The sequence below is a fragment of the Corythoichthys intestinalis genome, chromosome 11 (assembly GCF_030265065.1).
Source record: "Corythoichthys intestinalis isolate RoL2023-P3 chromosome 11, ASM3026506v1, whole genome shotgun sequence".
Taxonomy (NCBI): Eukaryota; Metazoa; Chordata; class Actinopteri; order Syngnathiformes; family Syngnathidae; genus Corythoichthys; species Corythoichthys intestinalis.
Window position 1 is genome coordinate 16839775 of NC_080405.1, and position 25365 is coordinate 16865139.

A 25365-nucleotide genomic window follows, 5' to 3' on the forward strand; every position below is an offset into this window, starting at 1 on the left:
TGAATACCAAAATAACAATATAATTCCCTAAAGTCTTACCAAGTTACATTTACTTCGAAGCAAATATTTCAGAGCACTATCCAGTACTAAACAGACAGGAATGCAGTGCTGTGTTAATGTTTAGTCTGTCTTTTAGTTGTCACACAAAACTGTCCACGGGGCTGATATGAAAATAAGCAGAGAGAGAGAGAAGAAATGGGGAAGTAAGTGTGAGTTCCTCTGTGAGTGTGGTGTTTTTTTTTCTTCTTCTTGCGCCTCGCATCACAATCGGAACACGTTTTATATGGAATGGTACAAAGCTGTTCACCACCTATCGTAGGCCTTAACACCAGCAGTTGGTCATTTGATGCCTGGGTAAGTCGATGTCACTTTCAATACATTTGCCTGGTCATTGAGGTAGATTATTTCGCAAACTGATTTGAAACATAGTCATAGAATATATGTTTTTTGTTGTTGTTGTTGTTTTTATGTATGTATGTATGTATGTATGTATGTATGTATGTATGTATGTATGTATGTATGTATGTATGTATGTATGTATGTATGTATGTATGTATGTATGTATGTATGTATGTATGTCAGGGGTGAAAGTGGCTAGAATTTCTTGCCGGAACTCCCCGACGTGAAGGTCGCCACGGAGCCAGAAATTTTATTTTATTTGTTTATTTATTTTTTTTTTCTTTCCTTTTTTTTAGCACAGTTATTTTTATAACACATACAAAAACTGATTTTCATTCAAAATTGTATTTTTTCAATGATTTGCAAAATAAAAGTTAACAAAAACAGCAATAACCCCAACCTCCATCTCCTTATTTTTATTTTTCCTTCATTTCCTCACATACTAAATGCCAAATCTCAATTTTAACTACTTATGTATATTAAAATTGAAGTTAATGCAAACATTTACTTTTTTTTTTTTTTTATAATAAAGATAAAGTAACATACATTCAGAAAAATAAGTGCAAATGACTTATATTATGCAGAGCTAAATGGAATATATTTTGAAGATGGCGCAAACCTTGACTTTTCTAAATAATAAGGAAATGAATAAGTAGCCTAACATAAATGAACAAATATGAGTCCAAAGTGCACATTGACAGCTAAGATGTTCTTAACCTCCCCATCAGAGCAAATAAACCCATATATGATAAATAAGCCTCCTCAACTCTTTCCTTGCTTTTCAAGATTTGATCCATTTTATGTTGCATTGCCCTTTTTTTGTCGCATCAATTCAACAATCTTTTTTTTTTTTTTTGCTGTTCCAGAAAACATGCACATTTGAACCAATCAGAGCTAACTATCGCTGCTGATCAAATGTCAGTATATCAGCCAATTGAACCGATAAATGAGTCCAGGCGTTTTGCTTTGCTGCGTGCATTCGCACATTGACGTGACTCATCATCGTCAGACTCGGATAACTGCAGCAGCTGGGGAAACCTCCATGCCGTCCGTGGAATAAAATAGATAATAAATATTGGTGAAAACGAATGATGCTACACAAGCACTTTATTATGCTTCCTGTTAACACTTGTGTATGTAAATCTGATCTTGGTAGATTGTTTTCTTCTTGGAGATGAAATGCATCTGTGGCAGCTTAGCTTTTTTTCTTTTTTTTTTTTACATAGCGTTTTGTTGTCAGTTGACAGTTGTCGTCATATTTTCGGAATCAAAGCACCGTGTACCGGAACAGCATTCCGACCCTGAATCATATACCGGAACAGCATTCCAGCATGAATCTTCTACCGGAACTGCGTTCCGAACCTGATTCTTATACCGGAACTGCGTTCCTAACCGTTCTGGCCCACTTTCACCCCTGATGTATGTATGTATGTATGTATGTATGTATAAAGCTAGAATAAAATTATTACCTCAGAATATTCAGCAGTTGTTTACAAACTATGAAAAAAAGTTACAATTTACGGGGCTATTGGGACTTCAAAGAACCCAGATATCGGACAACAAGGAAAAGTTTTAGCTTATCAGTATGTGGGGTGAGACTACTGAAGAAATTTAGTGTGGATTTAAAACAATTTACATGCTAGTATATGGTACAATTTAAAAAACTGTATAAATGTATGATTTTCAAAAAATATAAGGATGAGAGAGATATGGATAACAACTAGGGTGTTGTGATAATTTTGACTGATACAGTATTGTGATATGCAATATTCATGTTATTCATTTATTTATGTTTTCTGGGCTTGATTTATGGACTGGGCTTTTTCGACACTTGTGTATAGGTAATGTGTAGGGTTATATGGTGGGATTGTATATGTGTTAAATAAGAATGTATATGTTGTTTATGGACTGGAACTGATATGTCAGAATTTAAGGACAAGGGGTGGGAGTAAATAAGTTTTACTTCTTCTCACTCCTTTTCGAATACTTATATTTTGTTCTTCTTTTCTTATATTTGAGTGTCACTGATTATCAGTACTTATGTATTGAATATTCAAAATAAACATGTTCAATCATTCAATCAATGTATGTATATGTTACAGATTACATTCAGTTTATGCAATACTTGGGTTTGAATCGAGCTTTTTTTCATGCTACTCTGTGTATAGATAATGGTTTAAAAAATAGTTGACATACAGTACAGGCCAAAAGTTTGGAGACACCTCATTCGTGTTTTTTTTTTTTTTTTGCCTTTTCAGGGTTGATTAGTGGAATTTATTGCTTTATCAATAGGGTTGAGACCTTCATTTGTGTTGCATTGAGTGAGGTGTGTCCAAACTTTTGACCTGTACTTCATATACTGTATTTTTTTGTCATGAAAAGTAGTTGGCTCTTTAACGTTACACTTTACACTTAAAGTAACTTTGATCAGTTGAAAAATTGATATGTTTTGCTTTTGCTGAATTTTATTGTTGTTTTTGTCTTTATCACACATGCAAAACACATACAGTACAATACACAAATGTTTGCTCACTTACCACACACTTATCTGACAGGAAGCAACATTAAAGAAAGTGTCCAGTATGCTAATATGTATTATGTTTTGCCAGAGTAAAAAACATGCAATACAAAGAATAAATGCTTCCTCCATAAGCCGTACTATATGTTTAAGTACCAGCACTAGGGTTGTTCCGATCATGTTTGTTTGCTCCCGATCTGATCCAGATTGTTTTATTTTGAGTATCTGCCGATCCCGATATTTCCCGATCCGATTGCTTTTTTTTTGCTCCCGATTCAATTCCAATCATTCCCGATAATTTTTCCCGATCATATATATTTTGACTATGCATTAAGAAAAAAATGAATAAAACTCGGACGAATATATACATTCAACATACAGTACATAAGTACTGTATTTGTTTATTATGACAATAAATCCTCAAGATGGCATTTACATGATTAACATTCTTTCTGTGAGAGGGATCCACGGATAGAAAGACTTGTAATTCTTAAAGGATAAATGTGACTTTGTAAATTGTGACTAAATATTGCCATCTAGTGTATTTGTTGAGCTTTCAGTAAATGATACTGTAGCCATGTCCAAATCATGATGGGAAGTGCAACCATGACTGTGCGTAGTGCTACCAATTGATATATCTTCTCTGCGTTGGGAAATAACATAGGGTGTTGAGAAAAAGATCAATTACTACCTTTCTTCCCCACATTGCTTCCCACGATATTTCTAATCGTAGGGAGAGGGAATGTAAGGCTTTAGCCAATTGATAAAAGGCTCCAAAGGCTGCTTTATAGCTCTCTATTTAGTTAAAACGGCGCCACTACAGATTGAACTCGACAATGCGTGAGTGGGTCGTGCAGCGCATGCATTAATTGCGTTAAGTATTTTAACATGATACATTTTTTAAAAAATTAATTACCGCCATTATCGGGATAAATTTGATAACCCTATCTTAAGCCTAAACTAAAGACTCTGGATGAGTGTAACATATTATGTCTGTAACGTTAAATACAATTAGAAAACGATATAATTAAAAAATATACTGTATATATATTAAAAGGCATGTCCGATATTTTTTTGCCGATTCCGATACTTTGAAAATGACGTGATCGGACATCCCAATCGATCGGGATTCCGATCTCTAACCAGCACCATAATAAATGTTTGAAAATGAATTGAATAAGTACTTATTGAAATCATTTGTAATGAGCAGGTCATCTTTTTGCGTTGTGTTTTTTCTTTAGAATTGCAAAGTGGCCCATACTTGTTATTGTTAGATTAGATTTTAATTTCTTTTGATTCTTCCTTAATGCTGCTTTTTTTTTTTTGTTTGTTGCATGTTATGAATCCCATATGTGAATTTCTAATGCTGGTGTAATAATTTAATTCCTCCAACAGCATGAATGTACAGCTGTACTGGTGTCTAATTAGTAATCACAAGGCACATAGAAATAGACAGCCATTGACTACAACTTTCAGAACATCACTGAGTTGTTGCCGGCCCTGAAGTGGGGGACAGAGGGATTGCAGCAAGTATAAGGAAGCAGTGTCGACACTGTTGATTGTATTAGACAAACTACGGTAATATTATGGTAATGGTATCATGACTATTGTACTAAATTGATTATAACAGATCTAAAAGTGTTGTTGTTATTGGCTGTCTGTCTAGAATCACAGGCAAATACAATGTAGCTGAAATAGGAAAAGGAATGTGGTAGTAAAGTTATTGTTTGCAGCACACAAACCTTGACTGCATTTGACCCACAATAATACAATGGATAGAATGTAGTAATAATTAACATTGTTATGGCAAACTACAAATAGAAGGGACTTCATGCACCCGTACACACTTGTTTTTATACAGTAGTTGCATCATTTTTTTTTTTTTTTTCATTAAGCCGACATGGCCGTCCAAGGACAAAATGGCTCCAAACAAACACTAAAAGGTCAAAATGTATGATGAAGTAAATATAAAGGACTTGTGTAGGTTTCGCAACTGGGTGGGACAAGCGTGCGTTGGTACTAAAAAGCTGTCATGAATCCGATGCTAAAGATACTGTCACATTTGAGACAGATTAGATCTGTGAGAAGCCAAGTGGGGCGAAAAACTGTATCGCTGCCCTGCAAGCCTGATGCAACTTCCCCATCGCTCTGTCTGCACTTTGGAGTCACTGTGAGTCAACTGCTTTTCATATTTAAAAAAAAAAAAAAACATTTGAATAGCATGAACTCTGGTCCAAATGGGATCCCGATTGATTTTTAATTTTTTTGTACAAATAATCTAGTACCAAATTACTTCTGGCCATCCTTGAAATGTACCGGGACGCATTTGCGAGAGGACATTTTCCACCTTTTATTAAACAGGGTTTTAATAACAATGCCAGTTAATAACTGTGAGAACTTGAGATCTCTCAGACTACTCAACTGTTAGCTTAAGATATTGAGTAAACTCGTTGCATTACAGTTGCAAAGATTTCTCGTTATTCGCAAAGATTAGAATGGCTTTATATTAGGAAGGTGAAGCCTCTACAATGTAAGAAAAATTTTAATGTCTATCATAATAAAGATGCTTTAGATGCCGAAGAGGCTTTCGATCAGGTGGGGAGGACATATCTTTTTCAAGGGATAAAAAATGTTTTATGTGGATGCATCTTATGTATACTACTGCAACAGCAGAAATTCTGTCTAACCGTAAGGTTTCAGCACCCATAACTATAAGAAAAGGATGACGCGAAGTGTGTCTTCTCTCTTACTGTTTGATATAGCAATTAAGCCATTCGCTATTGCAATCTGGTGTAACTCACAATTTAGAGGTCTAAAAGTAGAACAAAGGGAATATACTGTATAATTGCTCTTTATACTGATGAATAATTTTGATGCTGTCAATCCTAGGTGTTGTGGCGACTGTTGGGGGAAATCTTTTGGCTAATTGACGAAAGAAACGTATTCTGCTTTAATGGAAGAAATCCATGAGTCAATTAATGAATGGATTTAATTACCAAAGCCAGTGCTTGGAAGCATTAATGCTTAAAAATAATTGAGCTTAATAAATTAATGATTTTTTTTTCAAAAATTTCTTCTAACCACCTCCTCCAGAATTATTTTCTTTACCTGAACTCAGACTCAAAGAAAGGGTTGCGCAAGCAAACAAAAAATCCAGTATTGAAGCTCAAATTAAGACTACGGTATTAAATGAGCAAGTATCTAATAGAACCAAATACACTATCTGGATTGAGTCCAGTGTGGAGTAACCAACTTTTTAAACCTGGAAGGGCAGACACAATTTTTCAGTTGTGTAATTCGAGGGGGCTCAGAACAACTGAAGATTTTTATGAGCATGACACGAACATCATGATGTCCTTTGAATATTTGAGAGAAACTTAAAGTACTGTACATGGAAGCATTTCTTAAAAGGTTTACCCAAACTCAAGAGTTTTAAACACTCAACTAAATGTATGAACACACGTCTTAAACGCATCTAATACGAGATGATAGTGAGAATCTACATAACAACAGTGGAACTGGACAGATACAATAGAAATCTTTCTGACACCTATTTTAAATGTACAAGGAGAAAAAGACACACTACTTCATTGTGTGGCAAGTACGGAAGTTTTGGGACGAGGTAGGACCGATCTTGGAGAGAATTGTTTCTAAAAAATATTCCGTTGGGACCAAGGTTTGTTTTATTTATTGGGATTGTTTCCAGAGAAGCACAGTTATAGGAATGATGAACAGAAGCTCATCAATCTTAGGTTAGCTATAGCAAAGAAATGTATTGCACTGGTATGGAAAGCCAGCTACAGACCCAATGCCAAACAATGTATCAATCAAATGTTTCAACAGTAGTACCTCTGGAACATATAACATATGTTTTGAAAGACAAAAAAAGGACTTTTGAAGACTTGTGGACACCCTTTATTGATTATGTTCAGAAAATGAAAAAAAATATAAGAACCAAAGGTTACTCAGCCAGGCTGTGATATTGTGTTTAAAAAAAAACAACAACTGAAGCTGGAGCAATTTCATAGTACAAGTGCATGTGTGGTGTTTTGTATTTGTGTTGATCAGTGGTCTGGATTATTTTGTGTTGAAAAACTAATAAAAACACTGTTTGGAAAAAAATACCTGGTAATGCCTGATTCCTTAGAGATTCTGAAATATTTCTGAGAGATTGCATAGTTTTAAATATTCACTTTAAAAAGGGTCATAACGTTACAATGCAAATTCATTTATTAGAGTAAAAGAAATTTAATAATTGCAACTGTATTTCTGTCCAAAGAAAAGTATATATGTGTAAAAACAAAGAGACATTTGAGTACTCATACAGAAATATAGTTGTATTATGTACTGTAGTTATGCACTCTTCGAAATGATCTGGCATAATTTGTTGCAGATCACATTTTGAGTTGCAATATCACTTATACAAAGTACTTAATTAAATGATCTTAATCCAGAATTTTACTTTTACCACTGTGTGTATACAGTCTATACTGTCAGTAAGTAAGTAACAAAATCCAAATTAAAGCCAAGTATTCCCTAACATTGTCGTAAACTGTTCATAAACAAATGTTAAAGAATACATAAGAAAATACTGTTATAATAATTACCTTAATCACAGTGTAAGTGTAGCTTATCTTCCTGCACAATCAATAAAATAAAAAGTGGTGCTTTGTATTTGCATCAAAGATTGTGGTAGATTGACCACACTGATGAGCGATACAAGGAAGTGCTCAGATTGGCTTCGTGATAAAAAGCCCAGTTCCCAGTATCTGATTAACTATTACACCAACGAATCAATGCACAACAAATTAGAGATTAATACACCACAATGAATACTTTCAATAGCTTCGCACAATCTGGGCAATGATATGTTGACCATTTCTTTCAGGTTAACCCTGGCGTGAATCATGTGTGATAGTATTTTGGAAGACATCTTCATAAAGCGCTCACAACAGAGGAGGAAAACCTCACCCTTGAACTACAAGGAGAGATGGTTCATCCTCACACGGGACAAACTCTCTTACTACGACTACAACGCCGATAAAGGGGTGAGCTACATGTTGTTTGAACATTCGGTCTGTATTCCTCACGTGCAGTTAAAGAGCCGTTTACTACTGGAGCACACTTCAGCATAAGCCTCTACAAATCATATAAAATTGTGTACTAGGTAACAATTCTGTCATATTAGTGACATAATAACTACCGTAGTGAACATCTAGCACTTCTCTCAAAGTTGCAGTCATCATTGTTATCATTTTTAACCCTTTCAGGGACAGTGGTCAGTGGTTATAGAGAGAGTGACTGTTTTTGGTAATTATTTGTTTTTTACACTATGAGATTTAACACTTTACATAGGGCAAGTGATTATTTTTTCATTTTTCATTTGAAAAACATAAATATTAGGAATTATTATTAGATTATTTTTGCAATTACTAATCATGATTGAATTTATTTGTAATTATAGAGGAATTTATTCATTGATACAATGTTACTTAAAACAAGAATGAAATAAAAATGAATTAAAAAAATAGAGATGCACACTGGTTGCGGCCGCAAGAAACACGCTACAATATATTTTTTTTATATACTGTATATACTATATACTATTTAACTCAGTACTTCTCAATAGTGGGGCACACTCATTTTTGGAGTGTGTGCAGTGTTTTTGAACCAAGCATGAGCACACAGCAAAGAGCACTGTAGATACAAAGAGCTAAAAGACGAGGAAATATTACAAAGCGTATGTAGCGTTTGGCGTTTGGCTTTGACTTTTAATAGAGTGGGAGATAAAGAATAACCAGTCTGTTTACTGTGTCTAAAAATGTTCGTAGCGGACAGCAGGAAGCTAAATCAATTAAGACGTCACTTAAAGACATTAGACCCCAATCACATTGATAAGCCGTTTGATTTTTTTCAGCGAAAAGATGCCAAATATCGATAAAAATCGTCCCGCTTTGTCAGTGTTACATCAGTAAACCAGCGAGCACTGTTAGAATATGAATATGGTGGCATACCAAGTTGCTCAGTGTAAAATAACCCCACACCATAGCAAAGGAGCTTGCAGCAAAAATAAAAATTGTCCATCTGTCCAATGACACTGTCATTTTTGTTCAATTAATTTTAGTTTTTTCGGTTAAATTGTTTGGCATATTGACCTCATGCTGCTAATCAATTTGAATGTATTATTAGTTGTTTATTGTATTAAATTAGATTTTCCAGTATCAAATGGTCAAAAAATGTACTGTGAGTTTTTACATTTTGAATGTGTCTTTTTTTTTTTTTTAATTCAGACAAATTGATGCACTTTAAGTCTTTTCTGTTACAAACAAAACAATGTTGATAAAAATTAAATTTTTTCTTTAATATTAAAAGGACACAATGTTTTGCAGATGTGTACTTATAATAATAGTTGTATAGACAAATGATACTACCGGAATTTTCGGACTATAAGCCACTACTTTTTCTTTCATTTTGAATTCTTCGGCTTATAGTCCACTACGATTTATTTGGGTTAATAAGTAACACTTTATTTGACAGCGACGTCATAAGACATAGGACCGTCATAATTATGACATGACACTATCATGGGCATTACTTAATGCTTATGTCATTAAGTGTCATCCAGAACATTATGTCACTGACTCAATTGATGTCCAGTTTGAATCATTTACATCCAATAATTTGCCGGATAACAATAAATGACATCTGTTATAAGCATTCATTAATGCTCATGACACCGTCATGTCATAATAATGATTGTCTAATGACAGTCTTATGGCGCCACAGTCAAATAAAGTGTTACCAAACACCATAACTATCAATTAATGAAACAACTGGAACAGTAACTGAAGAAATATTTAACACAGAACATGAGTTTTGATTGTATATACATCTGTAGCGCTGCAATGCATACTAGGAGGTATGTTGGACAACAACAGTGTTGACAGCAGGTGGCAGCAATTGGTTCAAAGCTTCCTTGTGGTTCATTTGGTCTTATGACAGTCGTATGATGCCGCTGTCAAATAGTGTTACCGGTTAACATCTTTTGGTGTAAATATCCTTTAGTACAGTGCGGACCGCTGCGACTTATAGTCCAGTGTGGCTTATCTATGAACAATTGTCGTTTTTATGCCAAATTTAGTAGGTGGCGGCTTATAGTCAGGTGCGCCTTATAGTGCAAAAATTACGGTATTTACAGTGGCAGCAGAGAGTTGGGGGGGCGGGAAACGTTTACGGCATCCTAAGCGGGGCGTAACAGAAAATAATAAAGAAGCACTGATTTAACTTATTACATGTCATTGATCTTGATTGCATCCAATTCATTTAAATTGGGAAGACTGACTGAGGATGCTCATGTTTCAGAGGCATTGAAAGCTCAAAACGTCCAATCCAGTTTGAGTGGGAGCGGTGAACAAACATGTGTTCACTCGCCCCCTAGTCAAAATGGATTTGACGTCTATCGCCGTCAATGGCAGCCAGTGAGTAATATGAGTGCCTTGTAAGGGTTTAAAAAATTTAATAAACCATTATTCGAACATGAAAGGGTTCATATTTGAAAATGACTTTTGATACTGCAAATACTATGATATAATATGATATAATAATAATGAATACAACAATGTTGCCCTTTTTCCCATCTGTTGCACAGAAGCGAAAAGGTCTGAAGGGCTCAGTGGACCTGGAGAAGATTAAATGTGTGGAGACGGTGCAGACAGATCCCGACAGCCCACAGGACCGCATGTATGCATTCCAGGTAGATTTCATTGAGTTTGCCACATTGGGAGCCGATTCCCACGGTTACAGTTAATAGGGAATATTTTGCACAAGTGCAAGAAGTGAAAGTAGGAAACCAGATGTTTGTGCTTTTGTGGTGGTTGCAGGTGTAAACTGGGCTTCTCCAATCTTACCACACAGGAAAGCAAGAGTATGAAGCAGAAGCTGAAATACAAAATGAAAACTAATACCTTTTTTTTCTCAGGTCATTTATGATGAAGGGCCGCTGTACATCTTTGCAAAAACAGAGGAAGTTCGAGCTCAATGGATAAAGAAGCTGAAAGAATGTTAGCATGCAAGCTGATACAATCGCCATTATCATCACTTTGTGGAGGTGTGTGTTCATGCAAATGTACTCTTTGTACAGTGGTGCAGACCAACAAGGACCTGATGCAAAAGTATCACCCATGCTTCTGGATCGATGGCATGTGGTTATGCTGCCAGCAGGAAGTCAAGCATGCGATGGGGTGTAAGGTTCTGAATAAACACAATGGTGAGAATGAGAATTTCACTTAAGTTGATAAGTTTGATTAAGTACCTTCAGTTATTTATCTATGCTAGCAACATAAAATGTAGGTATAGTGGACAGGCGGAACAATTACATACATTTTACTTGGTGGCTGAAGGTTAACCACTTAACCCAAGCTACCTTTATGTTAATTAAAAAGGCCCATATCTAACACTAAGTCAATTTGTGAGTACAATTTGACAAGCTCATCTTTATTTCAGTATTTATTTTACAATAAGTCTCTCTTTTTGTTCGGTATGTGTGGTGATTTTTTTTCTATTGTAAAAATAAATTCCTGAGCTCAATAAAGGTTGTATGACACAATTTTTGTGTCCTGAACAGGTTTCATGTATGGGAGGGGATCCTGCAAACCTTTGCCCCCGACTCCTTTGGAGGTAAACACACACACGGATTCATAACTGAGTATGTAAAACTAGAATGTCACTCACTAAAAGCATGGTTGGTTGGAGTAGTTTTATTATCAAGAGTTTAATATTAATTATACAATTATTTATTGTATGATTTTTTTCGGGGGGGGGGGGGTCCTAAAATTGATTGATATTCATATTCAATAATTTTTTATTTACATATATTTTGAATTCATTTCTCTAACTAAATATTTGATTAACTAAATTAATGTGAAAAACGAAATAAAATAGTCGTAAAATAAATCTTTTTTTTTAAATGTTATTTTGATACGAATAATTGAATGCATTCCTATTTGTGATAGAAGGATACTAATTTTGATTTTGAAGTGGTGGAGACAGTTGTGACTGAGAGTTGATTTTTTTCTTTTTTTTATGTTTTATTTTTGGGGGGTTAAAGGTAGCGGGTAGCAATTCAATGGCTGAATGACAAAAACATCCAAATAACAAATCCATTCTACATTAAGTGCTATACTCTGAAACCATGGTCAAACCCTGGATATGTTGCACTCCTATTTGTTGTGGGTGAAAACCTGTGAAATAAAAAATAAGGCAAAATATTACATTATATCGCTTTATATTTGAATACACTTATAGATTTCCCAATATGGCAACAAAACACTTAAAACAGTGAGAATCATAAAGCAGTAACACCACCGTCTATCATGTAGACAAACATAGTCCTATGGTGCATAAACTTTATTCAATATTAAACTGATTCGACACAACCATTTCCATAAATACATGTAATATTAGGTTGCATAGTGGCTTAACAAACGCACTACACTACACCAAATTGATTTGACATTTCACATAGGCAACCAAGTGTGCTAGTAAATTGCTAAAACATTCATTAACTCACCTTTAAGAATTTACATGCAAAAATCAATGCGAGCGAATATCGGTGAATTGTAACAGGAAATGAGACTACACAGGCTAGTAGTCGCTACAATCAAAGAACTAGACGCAATTTTTCACTTTGAGTTGGCAGATGTTGATTGTGCACGAGTACCCGTCAAGGCCCAACTATAAAGGAGGCCGTCTCAAACACAGATGCTTAAACAGTATTCACAGATGAACTAACAAACATCCATGTGAAACGTCTATCAGACTTTTGTGCTTGGCTGGAGTTATGATGTTTTTTTTTGTTTGTCTGATTTGAAGGAGAAGCCCAGCCGGCGGTCACCGCCGCAGCTTCCCGAAGCCGACAAACCCCCCGCGGGCACGAATGTCATAGCTCTTTACAACCACCCAGCCATGATGTCTCATGACCTGGAGCTGAATAAGGATGAGGAGTACACCATCCTGGATGCGTCTAACCCTAACTGGTGGAGAGCCAGAGATAAATACGGGTGTGTGATACCATCCTTTGAAGTTGGATGTCTTACCAAAACTGGGAGTCTAAATGTGTTGTATTTTCCAGAAATGAGGGGTACATACCCAGTAATTATGTGGTGGAAGTTGGAAATGGCTTAGATAGACACGAGTGAGTATCAACTGCTGTTTAATCATTTATTTTCCATGTTATGAAGAAAAATGCTAAATCCCCATGAATTTTTTCTTGATAACTATTGTCTGTCTCTTTTCAAAGTTGGTACTGCAAGAATACAAACCGCAGTCAAGCAGAGGAGCTACTGAAGACTGAGGTAAAATTCATTTAAAAAGCCACCTGAAACATTCAGTCCAATGCTACTTTTTTCCTCTATGATATTGAGGGCTTTTTAAAAGTCAACTAGATCATGATGTGGGAAAAGCTTCCCCGCGACTAATCTTATGACATCCAATGGATCAATTTTCGAACACGCTAAAGGCGGGGTACACCCTGGTATGATCACCAACAATTCTCTAGGCACTGAGACAAGCATTCATTTATCTCTTACAGCGCTAGTCAATATTAGGTTCACGAATAAGATGAAGCCGATCACATTAACAGTACCTGCCACTCTCAAAAAAATGCACATGCGCTATTTTAACTTTTAAATAGGTGTTTTCCATTGTATATACACATTAGTTTTGTGTTTTTACACATTACTGAATCCATTGTTGTGTTTAGTATGTAAGAAAGTCAATTAAAACACTTATGAAAAAACACTCCTTAATATATACTACGTAAGGTGATTAAATTAAATAAAGTTAAAATTTAAATATCGTAATTTTCGGACTATAAGCCGCTTTTTTCCTTCATTTTGAATCATGCGGCATATAGTCCAGTTCGTCTTATTTGTTAATTTATGTGGGTTAATAGGTAACACTTTATTTGGCAGTGGTGTCATAAGATATGACCATCATAATTATGACATGGCACTATTATGGCCGTAACTGAATGCTTATGACAGATGTCATACTAACTCAATTTATGTCCACCAAGGATATTTTACATCCATTCAAAAGTGAGATAATTTGCCAGATAACACAAAATCACATCTGTCATAAGCGTTTATTAACGCTCATGACAGTGTCATGACATAATTATGATTGTCTAATGACAGTCTTATGGCGCCACTGTCAATTAAAGTGTTACCAAATACCATAAATAGCAATTAATGAAACAACTGGAATAGTAACTGAAGAAATAGTTAGCACAGAACATGAATTTTGATCGTTATTTACATCTGTAGCGCTGCAATGCATGCTTGGAGGCATGTTGGACAACAACAGTGTTGACAACAGGTGGCAGCAGAGGTTGACTGTCTCCCCCAATAGAGCAGCGATGGCCAAATGAAGCTTCTTGAAGTAATAAAGCTTTGCAGTCAATTGGTTCAAAGCTTCATAGCTGTTCATTTGGTCTTATGACAGTTGAATGATGCCGCTGTCAAATGGTCTTATGACAGTTGAATGATGCCGCTGTCAAATAAAGTGTTACCAGTTAATATCTTTTGGTGTAAATATCCTATAATACAATCAGGACAACTGCGGCATATAGTCCAGTGCGGCTTATCTATGAACAAATGCCTTTTCGTTTCAAATTTGGTGGGTGGCGGCTTATAGTCAGGTGAGCCCTATAGTCCGAAAATTACAGTAGGTGGTTTTCATTGTATTTACATATTAGATTTGTGTTTTTACAAATTAATGAACTCATTGTTGCATTTTTATGTAAGACAGTCAATCAAAACACTTATGAAAAAACATTGCTTAATACATATGTAACGTGATTGTACAAATTGTATGACTTTTGTCCCTCTGAGTTTGCCGTACACGGCAAAATCTGTGGAATTGATTTTTTGGGGTCAATTATTTTTCAGTTGAATGGTGTTGTCTGGGTGTTGTTTTAACACTAGCAGTGTTAAGATCGCTCTTGGTGCGGTGTCAATTAAGTGAGTTGAACACAGGCACCCCTCGCAGAGGTAATCAGCCACACCCAGTTTAAGTGCACCTGTCAGAAAACAAAGCAGATGCAAAGACTTGTGGGTGAAGTGACACCACGACGTAATTAGTGTTGTCTGTAAATAGCTGGAGAGTGTTCGGTTGAAAAAACATAATAGTGAGCCTGACTTCTGTGCTTATTTAAGGGATACAAAGTCCCTCTGTTACCTCTCGCAAGCGAAACATTAGGGTACAATTGCCAGTGAGGCCCATGTTCTGCACTAGGGTGGGGACCCACTCATTCAGAATATTAATAACATCATATTGAATATTTAAAATTGACCCCCCTTTTGTAAGAAGACAAAAGGTAGTTACACATTTTGCATGAAAAAGGATTGAATAGGAATTGCTTGACTTGTTCAAGTAGTTAATTAAGTGTTACTTAAATTATTTAGGCGTTTTTTATTTAATGACATAAATTACTTAAAGCAGCTGTGTGTAACATTAGTTACCATGTTACACATTTTGCATCTAAAGGGTTTGAATAGGAATTGCTTAACATGTTCAAGTAGTTAATTAAGTCTTACTTAAATCATTTAGGCATTTTTCATTTAATCACATAACTTAATAGGTACTTAAAGCAGTTTTGTGAAACCACTTGAAATACGGTTCTTGCATAAATACCATGTTTCATTTTTTTGTGTGCACCAGTTCATCATTAACAAACAACCGTATACACTCACGTCTATGAACAATTTAGTGTCGTTGAGTAACTAAATGTTTATGAAATGTAGTAGGTAGCCAGGGTATCAAGGGAAAGCATGCAAACCCAAAACAAATCCCAAACAGAACAGCTAGAGCCGAAGTTCTATCGCAGAGTCTAGCCGGGCTAACTTTGCTGGAATCCCTGGATTAATGTCTGCCAATCATGGGGCAAATATACTTGTACAATAGGTGGGGAAATACAACAGCTCAAACCTACGAGCAAATATAAATCTTTGCTCACAACCGAGTACCCAAAGAAAAACAAACACAGGAACAAATTCTGAACATCAGGGTCTGGGTCTAGATTTGAACCCAAAATCTCTTGAATGCGAGGCAGATGTTTAACCACTTTTAACTTTTGGGGCCCTCAGAACAAAGATGGAGGCTTCATGGTGCGAGACTCCAGCAAGCCAGGGAAGTACACAGTGTCTCTATTCAGTAAAGGAGGCGGGTAAGTTTCATTCTGTTTCACACGATACAATTTACAGTACAATATCATGTATCGACTGGAGAAGGACATTATAACAGTAACTGTGGGTTGGGTTCATGTGTAAATTGTCTATGCAAAACTCCACTCTTATCTGCCTGATTCCATCTGTTCTGCTGATAGTAAAAAATCCATATAACCTCGCTCTTCATACGATCATTTCCTGTCCTCCCCTTTTCAATCCTTACAGAGAGGCTGGTGGCTGCTGCAAACATTACAACATTTGCATCACGCCACAGGGGCAGTACTACTTGGCAGAAAAGCACAACTTCAACACCATCCCAGAGCTCATCTACTACCATCAGCACAATTCAGCAGGTTGCTACTATATAAAACGATGAATATCGTGCAGCAGTAAATTTAGCATTGTCCAGAATTCTTATGAACATCAACATTGGTCCCCATGAGCTCGATTATATAAATTCTGTCATGTTCTCCATCACTAGGCATGTTTAGCAGGCTTAAATATATAGTGTCCAATCGAACAAGGCCTCCATCCACAGCAGGGCTTGGATATGGTAAGGGCATTGGGGAGACTATTTGAAATAAATAAATAGCAATAAATGGACAATATTATTAAGAAATATAAAAATCCATTGTGTTTGTGTTCTTCAGGTATGTGGGAGATCGACCCCTCCTGCCTAACCTTCATTCGGGTCCTTGGTATGGGTCAGTTCGGAGAGGTACGGCACGGAAAATGGAAGGGCCAGCATGATGTTGCTATCAAGATGATTATACCCGGAGCCATGTCAGAGGATGACTTCATAGAGGAAGCCAAGATCATGATGTAAGTGCAATCAATCAGTCTCGAAGAAATACCACTTGCGCCCTGTGTGACTTGCGTTGCGACTGGAAGGCTGTTTTTTGAAAAAAAAGCTTTCCAAGTCTTGTTAAGTCTCGTCCTGCCAGATTTTACTGAATTAAAATGGACGCCTAAAACCTGCTGACGGTGGAGGTAGACATCATGTGACTGGTTTCTCATCATAGTAAAAACTTTATATTTCAGTGTTTTTTTTTTCTGAATTCAGGTCTTTCCGTTGTCAATTTTTCATATGGTTAATGCTAGAGTCATAAGAAATGCAGTTACTGTATTGCATCACAGGCCTCCTTTTTTTCAAATTAGGACGCTCCACCACGAAAATTTAGTGCAGCTGTACGGCGTGTGCACCAAGACGAGCAACATCTACATTGTCACTGAGTTCCTCTCCAACGGCTGCCTGCTCAACTACCTAAGAGAGGGTCTCAGGCAGCACCCCACCTCTGTACAGCTCCTGGAAATGTGCAAAGATGTCTCTGAGGGCATGGCCTACCTGGAGTCCAAACAGTACATTCACAGAGATCTGGTGAGAGGGCACAGATTGCAACAGGTGACTTATTTTCAGGGGGCATTTTCAATACAATGTGTGTTCATTTCTTTCCCAGGCTGCCAGGAACTGCTTGGTTGATGGCAATGGCACAGTCAAAGTGGCGGACTTTGGGCTTTCAAGGTAGAATAGTTGAGTAACCTAACAACAATCAGTGGTGGGCTGACACTATTAAAAACACTACATTTACACCCTAAACTCATTTCATGAAATTTCATAAATGTATTCCCAATACAATACCAGTTTCTATGATTTACCATTTCATCTAATTTTTCCAAGACATTCAGACGCAGTAGTGATTCCTTCTTCAACTCTGTTAGTAAATAAGAATCTTTATTTAAGCAATCAGATGAAAAAACGCCACGAGGAATGAGGAATGCTACAGTTTACCGTAGTTTTTGTGCAAAGAGTCCATTACTTGTGAATTGTTTGCCAGGTACTTATTGTTCAACTGTAAAGCCAAGTTCAACAGACATAATAGTGATTTTATATTGGTATTAAGAGGCGCGTTACTGTAAATCCAGATACAGAGCCCATAACTGATAACAACAATCATAAAAATATGAAACTAACGTTAAATTTTCTCAGATACGTCCTCGACGACGAGTATACAAGCTCGGCGGGTTCCAAGTTCCCTGTGCGTTGGTCGCCACCTGAAGTTCTCCTCTGTTGCAGATTCAGCAGCAAGTCGGACATCTGGGCTTACGGTGTGTTGTCGTCAGTATTGGTAGTTACAGTTACAAATTTCTTCACCCCAAAAAAGTATTGAGTTGATAACTCAGTTACGTCGTTGTAAGAGTAATTATTTACTAAGAAAAGTAACTGACGTTACTTCTCATGTTCTACATGTTACTAGATTATACATTCTATAACATCTTTCACATAAAAGGTATCAACTGATTGAATTGAATTGCTAAATGTTAATGCTAATGAGAATGTGAATGCTATGCCAATGCTCTGAGCCACCTAGCCAATCATTATCACTTTTGCAACAGCGTCACCACATCCTTCCCTCCACCCGCTCTGCTCTCTCCCGGGCAGCTGTGACAAAATCAGACAACTCGCGCTTCATTCAACCAAATTATAGTAATGTGCCCCTTCACATTCTTAGTAACGGCGTTGCAAAGATGAGAAAAGTAATTAATTAGATTACTCACTACAGAGAAAAATAACACCGTTATTAACACCACTGGTTGTCGTTTAGAAATGATTGTTTTAAGGAACTGCTCTCTGAGATACTGGATGATTCTTGTTGTCTGGCGTCGTACCAACACTATCTTTGTTTCCAGGGGTGCTGATGTGGGAGGTTTATACTTTAGGGAAGCTCCCATACGACCGGTTGAACAACAATGACATCGTGGCTCAGGTGTCCCGAGGCCTGCGACTGTACCGTCCTCAGATGGCTTGTGAGAAGGTCTACAGCATTATGTCATCGTGTTGGCTTGATGTGAGTACAAATGCTTGTGAGGCTAATTGAAGAGTCTGTTTTCTATTGGTGTGAATCTGAGTATCAATGGTTGCAGGCATGAAAATCTCTCACCTCTCACCAAAATTTGCTGTTTTGAAGTCAAAAAGGGTGACCTACACAAATTGTGTAGATCTGAAGAGAAAATTTTTAATGGGTAGGGCTTCGGGAGATTTTTTTTAATGTCGGACGCTTGGTATGTAAGCGGGGAAAGCGGCACAAAGCCAAAAAAAGCGCAGCAGCATGGCATAAACATTGACTTATTTCAACGAAACAAAGGAGGGTACACTGTTGTGTCCTGTCTCTTCAATGCCAAGCTTGGCTGCACGTCGGCTGTGAACGAACACTTAAAGCGCTATCACCCAGTTGTAATTTTGGAAGATGACAGGAGCTGGCAGATTGTAAGTCCATCTAACTAACTAACGACATGTTTTATTGAAGTTGCTAGGCCTGTCGCGATATGCAATGAGTCCATTTATCGCATGGTAAATAAAAATGAGGGCGTTAATTTTCACGACTGCGTTTTAACTTCACTTGCGTGCGTGCATACATTTGTGCGTGCGTGTACACGCGGTGTTGATGGCAAATGAGACTCCAGTTCTTTTCCCAGATGTTTATTGGTCAGCAACACTCTTGTTTAGAATCATGTTGGAAAAGGCGAAATCAGTGTTCTGAATCTGTTTACATTCCATTCTTTTACACTAGTTAATGCTATGAGCATTTGACCTCATTGTTTATTTGCGATTTACTGTTTGTTTTTGTTGTATTTATTTGTACTTTAATAAATAATTTAAGTGCTCCAAAATGTTTTTGTGAATTAATGAGTGTCATTAAAAGTTTCATTGCTAAATTAGTAAAAAAAAAAAAAAAAACAGGGAGAAAAAATTATTCGATTAGTCGACTAATCGTAAAAATAGTTGGCTGCCTAATCGGGAAAAAAATAGTCATTTGGGACAGCCCTAGATGTACAGTGTACCGGAACATATTTCCTCCACACCCTATTTACCTTTTTTACCCCTGGCCCATTTTCATGCCTGTAGTTGAATGTGCTGTGCTGTATGTGTGCCCTCCAATTGGCTGTTGGAAAGTCAAGGGTCTACAAAAGTCAACTGGGAAAATCTACACTTTATAGTCCACCATCATAAGTATTAATTTAGTGGTTTGTTAATTTAAAGTACAAAATAATATATTTTTTTAGTAAGTTATGGCTTAGATGGGTTCTATTTCTGTTTTCTTCCTTTTAGAAGGCTGATGAGAGACCCACCTTCCAGGAGCTGGTATTCACTGTACAGGATTTGCTATATGAACTCCAATAGATTACACAGCAGCAGCAGCCGCCACAGCGGCGGCCTGGGAAATAACTCACAATTTCAAATGTGTTTCACTATATCACTAACAGTCACTTGCTGGAAAGAACTCATTTGGCATTCACATCATATGGATGAGCATTTGTTTTATTTGTTGTTATTATTGTTTTATTAAAATGTGGGAACGTGAAAGTGCTTCATAAATGTAAATTACGCCAATAAAAGGTCATTTTCAGACTTCTGGGAAAAAATCTAGGTTCTGAACTGCGCATTGTTTGCAATTGTAATGTTTTGAACATTCAATAGACACTCTGGGTTCTCAAGAACACAAGCTTTATTTGTCTAGAACACTCCACAGTAACATTAATCAAATTATCTCTCATCAAAAGTCTCTTTCCTCACTCACACACAGTGGGCGAAATAAGTATTTAGTCAACCAATAATTGTGCAAGTTCTCCCACTTGAAAATATTAGAGAGGCCTGTAATTGTCAACATGGGTATATCTCAACCATGAGAGACAGAATGTGGAAAAAAAAACAGAAAATAACATTGTTTGATTTTTAAAGGATTTATTTGCAAATCATGGTGGAAAATATGTATTTGGTCAATACCAAAATGTTTTAAATTTTTTTCTTTTAGCACACTGTTGCTGGTATTTTAGCCCATTCCTCCATGCAGATCTCCTCTAGAGCAGTGATGTTTTGGGGCTGTTGTTGGGCAACACGGACTTCCAACTCCCTCCACAGATTTTCTATGGGGTTGAGATCTGGAGACTGGCTAGGCCACTCCAGGACCTTGAAATGCTTCTTACGAAGCCACTCCTTTGTTGCCATGGCTGTATGTTTGGGATCATTGTCATGCTGAAAGACCCGGCAACGTCTCATCTTCAATGCCCTTGCTAATGGAAGGAGATTTTCACTCAAAATCGCTCGATACATGGCCCCATTCATTCTTTCCTTTACACAGAGCAGCCGTCCCGGTCCCTTTGCAGAAAAACAGCCCCAAAGCATGATGTTTCCACCCCCATGCTTCACAGTGGGTATGGTGTTCTTCGGATGCAATTTAGTATTCTTTCTCCTCCAAACACGAGAACCCGTGTTTCTACCGGTTCTATTTTGGTTTCTTCTGACCATAACACATTTTCCCAGTCCTCTTCTGGATCATCCAAATGCTCTCTAGCGAACCGCAGACGGGCCTGGACATGTACTTTCTTCAGTAGGGGGACACGTCTGGCAGTGCAGGATTTGAGTCCCTGGCGGCGCATTGTGTTACTGATAGTAGCCTTTGTTACTGTGGTCCCAGCTCTCTGTAGGTCATTCACTAAGTCCCCCCGTGTGGTTCTGGGATTTTTGCTCACCGTTCTTGTCATCATTTTGACGCCATGGGGTGAGCTCTTGCATGGAACCCCAGATCGAGGGAGATTATCAGTGATCTTGTATGTCTTCCATTTTCTAATAATTGCTCCCACTGTTGATTTCTTTACACCAAGCGTTTTACCTATTGCAGATTCAGTCTTCCTAGCCTGGTGCAGGTCTACAATTTTGTCTCTGGTGTCCTTTGACAGCTCTTTGGTCTTGGCCATTGTGGAGTTTGGAGTGTGATTGACCGAGGTTGTGGACAGGTGTCTTTTATACTGATAATGAGTTAAAACAGGTACCATTAATGCAGGTAACGAGTGGAGCCACGTTAGACCTCGTTAGAAGTTAGACCTCTTTGACAGCCAGAAATCTTGCTTGTTTGCAGGTGACCAAATACGAATTTTCCACTCTAATTTGGAAATAAATTGTTTAAAATCAAACAATGTGATATTCTGTTTTTTTTTTTTTTTACACATTATGTCTCTCATGGTTGAGGTTTACCCATGTTGACGATTACAGGCCTCTCTAATCTTTTCAAGTAGGACAACTTGCATAATTGGTGGTTGACTAAATACTTATTTGCCCCACTGTAGATCCTCACAAGATCTCGAGTGTGTATTTCAAGTAACCTGGGAATTTCCATACATCATAGCACTAAAGTGATTTACAACATCTTCCATGTCCAGGGACTTTATTCACCTGGACTCCACACTCAAAACACCCAGATTGCTCAGTCTATCATCATCGATGGTGAAACCCACACTGAAGTAAATGCTGAGTTGCTGACTATGTTTGGAAGGCCAAAATACCTGCATGCAAAGCAGTATGCAGAGTCTTGGCTCTGTGAGTATTCAAGCCATGAGTGTTTATTGTACCATGAGGGTTGAAAGTTCTCCTGTCACCTTGGAGTGTTCTAAGATAGAGCTTCATATGTGGCTGGACTGGTCCATCAGCTCTTGATTTGGATATGTCTATTTATTAAAAAAAAAAAAAAAAAAAAAAAAAAAGAACTTCAATTATTCCATTTCAGACCAGATTAATAATCAAGATCACACAATTAGTGTACTATTGTCCCATTCCACATCTAATGATAATCTAAATGTGATCTAGGCCTTTCATTCCGCTGAAAAAAGTAATAGACTTGTGACCATTCATCTAACTGAGGTGTTTATATGACAGAAACAGACCTATTCATGAATTATCAGGCGTTACTATACCTGGAGGTCCGATTGCTCCACCAGACAGTGGTGATTCCTCTCCCTCATTTTTGGAGTATGCCTGCTGATTCGGTCTTTCAGTAATATCTACAAAATTGAAGTGTCAGATTTTAAGGTGTTTGCATATTCTTCAAAAAGGTTTTATAACACAGTTTCTGCATGATTTGTTTAATAGACAGAATAAACAAGAGGGAACTACAGTATGTCGGCTGTCTTTGTCTTCAACTTTTTCTATCTGCGCTGACGTAACACACCAATGCTAAATGCAGAGCATTAATAGAGTTAATAAAATTGACAGCCCAACAATTTTGCAATGACAACTGACAATGTTGGGCTGTCAATTTTAATAAATAATACCAAAAATATGTCAGTTTGATATGTTGCCATACGGACATATTATGTTGAACTTATTTGGGGAAAGTTATCTAACATTAAAATGAACAAAGATGACACTTAAACATTATACCTAGTATAGCAAGCAATAATCATTTACTGGTTATATCAAATAAGAAAAAATATGGCAATATGTATTAGGTATATATGAGCACAAGCAAATATTCAATCAATCAAGCAAATATTCAATCAACCCTCGATAATTAACTCAACAGTAGTTATTTTCCCTATCATTAAAATAATTCAAAAAGTAATGTAAATTAAGCTGGGTTTGACTAATGAAACGATACATTCGTTTACATTCGATTTGACTGATGTTACGATATTTTTTTCTCTCATGGAGTTTAGTTAGGATGACATCGAGGCCACTTCTTATTGTGGAACAATGCTTACTCATCTTATTCTCCGTTTATTCATCTGCAGGGTGGAAGGTAACATAAATAGTCTGAAATATCAACAAATCTTAGCTGCCTCTTACATTCCTAACAATAAAAAGGGACAAATTCTGCAGCAGGGTGTTGCTACATTGCATACTTCAATCTCTACCTCAAAGTTCCTCAAGGCAAAGAAGATCAAGATGCTCCAGGACTGGCCAGCACAGTCACCAGACATGAACATCATTGAGCATGTCTGGGGTAGGATGAAAGAGGAAGCATGGAAGACGAAACCCAAGAATGTTGATGAACTCTGGGAGGCATGCAAGACTGCTTTCTTTGATGTTCCTGTTGACTTCATCAAGAAATTGCATGAATCCTTGCCAAAGCCCATGGAAGTCATACAAAATATTAAATTTGGATCACACAGCACCGCTACTTAATTCACTTATGTAACATATTTTTGTATTTTGAAGTACAGTTTTGTTCAATTTTCTCACTACTTTCTGTAGGCAACAAAACATTTGTCTTGCCAAAATTTGACCTTTATGTCTTCATTAAATGATAAATCTTTTTTCAGTGGAACAAATATATTTTTGTACGTTCAACATCATTTGGGAGGGTCTTAGCTTTCATATGAGCCATTTCTGAAACCAATTGAATAATTAAAAGTCAGCTTATTAGCAACTGTTTCTACAAAATGGATAAGCGACAAGACTTTTGTCAGGGACTGTATATAGAATTTATTAGGAATCTATATATTATAATTGATTCTGCATGCTTTCCTCAAGTATAAAGTTTCTGATGTGAAAATTGAGTGATTTATTAGCTGTTGAAAACTTGCAGTAAATTCATTTTTTAAAAAATGGTATTTTGAGCAAATACTTATATAATAAATATTGCTATTGATCCTGAAAATATAGGTGATTATCTCTGCATTTGGTGATTTATGTGCATCTAGTGTAAAATTTTGTAGCCATTTTAAGTTTTGTTATACTTACATAAAAAATATTTAATCAGGATTTTATTAGGGAACGACTGTGAATTTTTTAATGCCGCTGCTTATGGAGACTCATATATAGCTAAGGTAGGTGCCTGTTTTGGTTTTACGTCCAAAAGACCAGTTTAATGTCAGCAAGGTGAAGCCATTCACATTTCATATGCAGTACACATTTTGTTAGGGGCCATGATCTTTCAAAGGACGAAGAGGTAAGCCATTTTGATATTTTTACTTATTTTTTTTGCGTGGCGTTTTGCCGTGCTGCTTCTGTCTGATAATGAATGACCTGATAAAAATTAAAATGGTATTTGGCCGCCACTGTTACCTTTTCTGTTGTTTAAAAAAAAAAAAAAAAAAACTTTCGTAAGGGTTAAGTGTAAATAAATTATAGAATTAAAATGTGTTATTAATGAAAATATTAAGTGTTCGTTGGCTGTCACTGAGTAGCATTTGCGATCGCTACACAAAAATAGCAATGTAAATTGCCACCAAGAACAGTCAGATACATAAGACAACCAAATGATATAATGTGTCAGAAAGACGGGGCATATGGTGGAAAAGGATAGATTGTTGAAACAGGAGAATGTCATTGTCAGTGGCGTAAGGCAATGCACACAAGAAAAAGGTGTCGATCAAAAAGCTTTTTCAGCCTTAGACACTCAAGCCATCTTTTTAACTGAACATTTGTATGTTCTTCCACATCTTTAC

The 25365-nt window shown here is 36.7% G+C and overlaps 1 protein-coding gene across 2 annotated transcripts; it reads left to right on the top strand.

The window, feature by feature from the left end:
• The first annotated feature begins 84 nt into the window (after positions 1-84).
• On the top strand, positions 85-20779 carry btk (Bruton agammaglobulinemia tyrosine kinase). Of its 2 annotated transcripts, none has more exons than XM_057851261.1 (18): positions 85-203; positions 7806-7965; positions 10566-10670; positions 10896-10977; positions 11058-11183; positions 11541-11593; positions 12788-12975; positions 13047-13109; positions 13215-13269; positions 16063-16142; positions 16369-16496; positions 16625-16696; positions 16794-16965; positions 17302-17521; positions 17601-17665; positions 18131-18249; positions 18832-18989; positions 20252-20779. In XM_057851261.1, exons 2-18 carry the CDS (start codon positions 7825-7827, stop codon positions 20321-20323), a joined length of 1899 nt encoding a protein of 632 aa, XP_057707244.1. In that variant the 5' UTR covers positions 85-203; positions 7806-7824; the 3' UTR covers positions 20324-20779. The 2 variants fall into 2 exon arrangements, with proteins under 2 accessions (XP_057707244.1, XP_057707243.1); XM_057851260.1 differs by lacking the exon at positions 85-203 and adding an exon at positions 212-354.
• The last annotated feature ends 4586 nt before the right edge of the window (positions 20780-25365 follow it).